Genomic DNA, 7,500 nt, shown 5'->3' with positions numbered 1-7,500 from the left:
TGTGTGTGTGTGTGTGTGTGTGTGTGTGTACATAGATAGATACAGACATGGAGAGTACGTCTGTCTCTGTCTCGTGCATGCGTGTGTATGTGTGTGTGTGTGTGTGTGTGTGTGTGTGTGTGTGTGCGTGCGTGCGTGCGTGCGTGCGTGCGTGTGTGTGTGTGTGCGTGTGTATGCGTGTGCGTGCGTGCGTGCGTGCGTGTGTGTGGGTGTGCGTGTGCGTGTGTATGCGTGTGCGTGCGTGCGTGTGTGTGTGTGTTTGTGTATGTGTGTGCTTGTCTCTTAGTGTGTTTATATGCCTGTGTGTGTCTCTCAAGGCCTGACTAAGCGCGTTGGGTTACGCTGCTGGTCAGGCATCTGCTTGGCAGATGTGATGTAGCGTATATGGATTTGTCCGAACGCAGTGACGCCTCCTTGAGCTACTGATACTGATACTGATACTGTGTGTGTCTGTGTATCTATGTGTGTGTGCATCTGTGTGTGTGCATCTGTGTGAGTGTGCATCTGTGTGTGTGTGCATCTATGTGTGTGTGCATCTGTGTGTGTGTGTGCATCTATGTGTGTGTGCATCTGTGTCTCTGTGCATCTATGTGTGTGTGTATCTGTGTGCCTGTGCATCTGTGTGTGTGTGTATCTGTGTGTGTGTGTGTGTATCTGTGTGTGTGTGTATCTGTGTGTGTGTGTATCTGTGTGTGTGTATCTGTGTATCTGTGTGTGTGTATCTGTGTATCTGTGTGTCTGTGTATCTGTGTGTGTCTGTGTATCTGTGTGTGTGTGTGCCCTCCTCCTGTCCGTGCTGACCGCTGACCGACCTGAACTTGACCTGGTGACCGGCGTCCGGCACGTCGAACTCGATGTGCTGAATGGACGTGGTGATGACACGACACCTCAGGATGTCCTGCACACAGCACAGCACGTCACGGGGCTCTGCTCTCTCTCTCTCTCTCTCTCTCTCACAGCACAGCACGTCATGGGTCTCTGCTCTCTCTCTCTCTCTCTCTCTCACACACACACAAACACACACACACACACAAGAAAATTGACCAAGTAGATCAAACATCACTGTAATCATCGTCACCATCAGTACCATGACCGTAAACGTCATCACTGTCATCGCCAACAAATGCCTCAATAATGACTTTACCTGACAATTCAAGACAGAACAGGATTCATTCATGTTCTCACCTGATCTGACGGGACATAGTCAGGCAGCCGAATTTCAGGTACTTTGTCCAGAAAGCTGCACACACGATGGGGTGTTGGTTATTTGCTGTCACACAGAAAGGCACATAAGGTAAGAGTAGCTTTATCATGATTTTTGCGTGTGTGTGTGTGTGTGTGTGTGTGTGTGTGTGTGTGTGTGTGTGTATGATGGATGGAAGGAAGGAAGGATGGATGGAAGGGAGGAAGGAAGGAAGGATGGAAGGAAGGAAGGATGGATGGATGGAAGGAATGATGGATGGAAGGAAGGATGGATGGAAGGAAGGAAGGATGGATGGAAGGAAGGATGGAAGGGAGGAAGGAAGGAAGGATGGAAGGAAGAAAGGAAGGAAGGAAGAAAGGAAGGGAGGAAGAAAGGATGGAAGGATGGATGGAAGAAAGGAAGACAGACAGGATGGATGGATGGAAGGAAGGAAGGAAGGAAGGAAGGAAAGAAAGAAGGAAGAAAGGAAGGAAGGATGGATGGAAGAAAAGAAGACAGACAGGAAGGATGGAAGGAAGGACGAAAGGGTCGAAGGAAGGAAGGAAGGAAGGCAGGAAGCAAGGAAGGAAGGAAGGAAGGAAGGCAGGAAGCAAGGAAGGAAGGAAGGAAGGCAGGAAGCAAGGAAGGAAGGAAGGAAGGCAGGAAGCAAGGAAGGAAGGCAGGAAGCAAGGAAGGAAGGAAGGAAGCATGAAAGAAAGAAAGAAAGGAAGGAAGGAAGACAGGAAGGAAGGAAGGAAGGAAGACTGACTATTTGGCACTGTCGATCAGCTGGTACTCGTGGGAACGGTCATGACATCTCCTCACTCCCTCGTCAGCCCACAGCCTTTCCACGTGGTCCCAGAACTCCTGCACACACAGACACACAGTTTAACACAACTCCTGCACACACAGACACACAGTTTAACACAACTCCTGCACACAAAGACACACAGTTTAACAGAACTCCTGCACACACAGACACACAGTTTAACACAACTCCTGCACACACAGACACACAGTTTAACACAACTCCTGCACACACAGACACACACTTTAACACAACTCCTGCACACACAGACACACACTTTAACACAACTCCTGCACACAAAGACACACAGTTTAACACAACTGCTGCACACACAGACACACAGTTTAACACAACTCCTGCACACAAAGACACACAGTTTAACACAACTCCTGCACACACAGACACACAGTTTAACACAACTCCTGCACACACAGACACACAGTTTAACACAACTCCTGCACACACAGACACACAGTTTAACACAACTGCTGCACACACAGACACACAGTTTAACACAACTCCTGCACACAAAGACACACAGTTTAACAGAACTCCTGCACACACAGACACACAGTTTAACAGGAGAAACTTCAATCGATCCAGCATGTGTCGTGCTTGTTCTGTTGGAGTATTGTATTTCACTGCATGGCACTGTCTGTTATTGTCGTGCACGTCGTTTTCTTTTCAGTATATAAAAAGAAGAAAGGAAGGAAGGAAGGAAGGAAGGAAGGAAGGATGGATGGATGGATGGATGGAAAGAAGGAAGGATGGATGGATGGAAGGAAGAAAGGATGGAAGGAAGGAAGGAAAGAAAGAAAGAAAGAAGGAAGAAAGGAAGGAAGGGTGGATGGAAGGAAGAAAGGATGGAAGGAAGGAAAGAAAGAAAGAAGGAAGAAAGGAAGGGAGGATGGATGGAAGGAAGGAAGGAAGGAAAGAAAGGAAGGAAGGAAAGAAGGATGGATGGAGGGAACTGCGTTTCACGGTGTGTGGTTGTGGTGTGATGTTTCCTTCACGGTGTGTGGTTGTGTTGTGTTGTTTCCTTCACGGTGTGTGGTTGTGGTGTGTTGTTTCCTTCACGGTGTGTGGTTGTGGTGTGTTGTTTCCTTCACGGTGTGTGGTTGTGTTGTGTTGTTTCCTTCACGGTGTGTGGTTGTGGTGTGTTGTTTCCTTCACGGTGTGTGGTTGTGGTGTGTTGTTTCCTTCACGGTGTGTGGTTGTGGTGTGTTGTTTCCTTCACGGTGTGTGGTTGTGGTGTGGTGTGTTGTTTCCTTCACGGTGTGTGGTTGTGGTGTGTTGTTTCCTTCACGGTGTGTGGTTGTGGTGTGTTGTTTCCTTCATGGTGTGTGGTTGTGGTGTGTTGTTTCCTTCACGGTGTGTGGTTGTGGTGTGTTGTTTCCTTCACGGTGTGTGGTTGTGGTGTGTTGTTTCCTTCACGGTGTGTGGTTGTGGTGTGTTGTTTCCTTCACGGTGTGTGGTTGTGGTGTGTTGTGTTGTTTCCTTCACGGTGTGTGGTTGTGTTGTGTTGTTTCCTTCACGGTGTGTGGTTGTGGTGTGTTGTTTCCTTCACGGTGTGTGGTTGTGTTGTGTTGTTTCCTTCACGGTGTGTGGTTGTGGTGTGTTGTTTCCTTCACGGTGTGTGGTTGTGGTGTGTTGTTTCCTTCACGGTGTGTGGTTGTGGTGTGTTGTTTCCTTCACGGTGTGTGGTTGTGGTGTGTTGTTTCCTTCACGGTGTGTGGTTGTGGTGTGTTGTTTCCTTCACGGTGTGTGGTTGTGGTGTGTTGTTTCCTTCACGGTGTGTGGTTGTGGTGTGTTGTTTCCTTCACGGTGTGTGGTTGTGGTGTGTTGTTTCCTTCACGGTGTGTGGTTGTGTTGTGATGTTTCCTTCACGGTGTGTGGTTGTGTTGTGATGTTTCCTTCACGGTGTGTGGTTGTGGTGTGTTGTTTCCTTCACGGTGTGTGGTTGTGTTGTGTTGTTTCCTTCACGGTGTGTGGTTGTGTTGTGATGTTTCCTTCACGGTGTGTGGTTGTGTTGTGATGTTTCCTTCACGGTGTGTGGTTGTGGTGTGATGTTTCCTTCACGGTGTGTGGTTGTGGTGTGATGTTTCCTTCACGGTGTGTGGTTGTGGTGTGTTGTTTCCTTCACGGTGTGTGGTTGTGGTGTGTGTGATGTTTCCTTCACGGTGTGTGGTTGTGTTGTGTTGTTTCCTTCACGGTGTGTGGTTAGGTGTTTCTTCACGTGTGCACCGTCCCATCACGGTGTCGTGATTTGCATGCTTGTTCTCAGAATGACTTGTGCGTGAAGTCATTCCAGAGCGTTCGGTTGTCAGTCGTGACGATTCCTTCAGTGGGTATGTGTAGTACGAACTTCTGACGCCTTCACCGGAAATGATGCGCTCGGTTAAGTCGTGTGATTTCCTCACTGGACATTACTGGAGATAAGTGAACAGTTTCCTTGTGACGTGTGCGGACGTCCAGCTGTCAGTCGTGAACACGAATAACTCTGTGTACGTCATTCAACTCCGAACCCTGACGATCCCGCAGATGGTGTAAAACATGTATACAACATCTCACAGATTCACTGACAACAATCTACGGTAATGATCCGCTTGGATTTCGTGGCTGCGCTTTCATCTCAGAAAAGACAACAGAACAACGGTAAGCATTCCCGAGACTCCTGCTGCACGACCACAACTCTTTGCACAGTCATCGACCAAAACATGACAGCGACATGCGACACTTATCTAACTATGCACGATAATGATAGTTTTATTGGTGGGGCGCTTTCATCAATCGAAAGGGATTCGAACAAGCGCTTAACAATAACATCCAACACAACACACACTCAACAACAAAGCATTACACACACTATACACCCATCAATCATGTATGTATGTGGGGCGCTTTCATCTCTGAAAGGGAGTTCGAAGCGCTTTAAAATAAACATCACACACAACACACACACACACACACACACACACACACACACACACACACACACACACACTTCGAGCGCGCGCGCAATAACTTGTGACAGATTTGACGCATAAAAACATTATTCATTTACACACACACACACGCGCGCGCGCGAGGAATCTGCATGGATTACACTGAACTGAACTGAACTTACTGAGCTTGTGAATGAAAACGGGGAAAAACGGGTAAAACACCCTATGTGTTTGATCATTTTCGGTTCGCAAGTGTATTCGTTTGACTTTCAAAAGAGATTTTTTTCAACACACGACTGCTAGATACAATTCTTTTTTTTAATTTTTTTAAATAGTTGTTGCCGTGGGTTCTTTCACTTGCGCTAAGTGCATGCGGCACACGGGTCTATCGTCTCCTCCAGCTGGCTGGTCAACTCCCTCCAGCCTCTTCACCAGGCTCCACAGCCAGGGGTGGATAAGATAGCACCGTGCTTCACTGTCACCTGTGGACACCCGACACCCTCACTTGTCGGGACAAGAGGTGTGCAGGGGAGGTGGATAAGACAGCACAGTGCTTCACTGTCACCTGTGGACACCCGACACCCTCACTTGTCGGGACAAGAGGTGTGCAGGGGAGGTGGATAAGACAGCACAGTGCTTCACTGTCACCTGTGGACACCCGACACCCTCACTTGTCGGGACAAGAGGTGTGCAGGGGAGGTGGATAAGACAGCACAGTGCTTCACTGTCACCTGTGGACACCCGACACCACTTGTCGGGACAAGAGGTGTGCAGGGGAGGTAACGCTGACAGTCACGTCACCTTTCTGCACTCCCCTGTCTCACAGCTGCCGGGGCCTCGTGTGTTGACCGGTACCCGGTAGGGGTTTGGGAGGTGAGGGGGGGGGAGGGGTGGAGGGTGTGTGTGTGGGGGGGGGGGGGGGGGGGGGGGGGGGGGGGTGCAGCGCCCGACTAGGACGCAAATGTCCTCGGGTCCCAGTTCCCCACACACCGGGATTTTCACCCCCCCCCCCACCACCCTCCAGCCCCTCTCTCTAACGCTGCTCCCCCTTCCGCAGCACACCTTGAGAGGTGGTCAGGGTGCTAGACACTGGGATGAGACAAAGCCAGGTGCCCTGCTGCAGCACACCTTGAGAGGTGGTCAGGGTGCTGGACACTGGGATGAGACAAAGCCAGGTGCCCTGCTGCAGCAGGCATGCCTAGTGCAAATACCCAGGCAGCAAAACAACAACAACATCACACCGTGCTTCTCAAGATGAACCCTCTCACGGGCTACACCGCTGGGTTGGACTGGGTGAGTCACCCCCGAAAACGGAGTATGGCTGCCTACATGGCGCGGTAAAAACGGTCATACACGTAAAGGCCCACTCCTGTACACGTGAGTGAACGGTGGAGCCGCAGCCAGGAACGAAGACGACTGGGTGAGTCACGACGTGTGGACAGCGCTGTCCCACATTCCGGACCTGGCCAAGACCGATAGAGTGGGCTGTTCTCGTTACTCCACAGATAGCACTGTGTGGCCACACACACACACACACACACACACACACACACACACACTCGTGATCTGAGGGGATCCAACACACAACTCGCTCCACCCTCTACGCTATCAGACCATCCCACAGTGGGGTCATTGTCTGACCGTCAACCTTCCGACCCGTGGTGTGAAGTTGGGGGTCAGGGTCACAGCACTGAATGAATAATAACGATGATGATGATGATGATGATTATTATGATGATGAAGAGGAGGAGGGGAATGGTGATGATGATGGTGATGATGATGGTGATGATGATGATGGTGATGATGATGGTGATGATGATGATGATGATGGTGATGATGATGGTGATGATGATAATGGTGATGATGATGGTGATGGTGATGATGGTGAGGATGGTGATGATGATGATGATAATGATGGTGATGATGATGATGATGGTGATGATGACGATGATGAGGTGATGATGATGATGATGATGAGGTGATGATGATGATGATGAAGAGGAGGAGGAGAATGATGATGGTGACGACGATGATGCTCCTGCTCGCGATGATGACGACGATGACGATGATGATGATGACGATAACGATGATGATGACGATGATGATAGCGATGAGGTGATGATGATGGTGGTGTCCACCTGCACACTGTATGACCACACAACTCTTTCCGCCGCCCGCATTCTGTTTCTTGTTTCGTTTTTCACTTTCAGTTTCAGTTTCCAGCAGGTGTCAGAGTGAGCAGACTGACCCACCATCACACACCACGTCTGCTTTGAAAACAGGTACTGGACCTACACACAACGCCACACCACGTCTGCTTTGAAAACAGGTACCGGACCTACACACAACGCCACACCACGTCTGCTTTGAAAACAGGCCTCTTTGCTTAAAACAGGTGCCAGACCTACACATAAACCCAACACGCTGGTCAGGCCTTCAGACCCTACACTAGGTTTGCACCCCCCCCCTCCCCCCGCACCCCCCCATGAAAAGTAAGTATGTTTTAGTTGTCAGAACTGTACTTTCCCCAGCACGGGGAAAACAAGCCGCCATTTGCCCCCTGC

The 7,500-nt window shown here is 49.7% G+C and overlaps 1 protein-coding gene across 1 annotated transcript in view; it reads right to left on the bottom strand.

Moving 5' to 3' along the window:
* Positions 1–7,500, bottom strand: part of LOC143290597 (guanine nucleotide-binding protein G(s) subunit alpha-like) — a 37,901-nt gene that overhangs the window by 5,369 nt on the left and 25,032 nt on the right. The window contains exons 6-8 of the mRNA XM_076600187.1: positions 1,953–2,050; positions 1,186–1,240; positions 813–898 (exon numbers count right to left, since the gene is read on the bottom strand). Coding sequence (XP_076456302.1) covers positions 813–898; positions 1,186–1,240; positions 1,953–2,050 — 239 coding nt within the window. The remainder of the gene's footprint in view (positions 1–812; positions 899–1,185; positions 1,241–1,952; positions 2,051–7,500) is intronic.

Source organism: Babylonia areolata, chromosome 15, assembly GCF_041734735.1.
Source record: "Babylonia areolata isolate BAREFJ2019XMU chromosome 15, ASM4173473v1, whole genome shotgun sequence".
Taxonomy (NCBI): Eukaryota; Metazoa; Mollusca; class Gastropoda; order Neogastropoda; family Buccinidae; genus Babylonia; species Babylonia areolata.
Note: the sequence above shows the minus strand (reverse complement) of the source record. Positions and strands in the feature narration are given on the sequence as shown.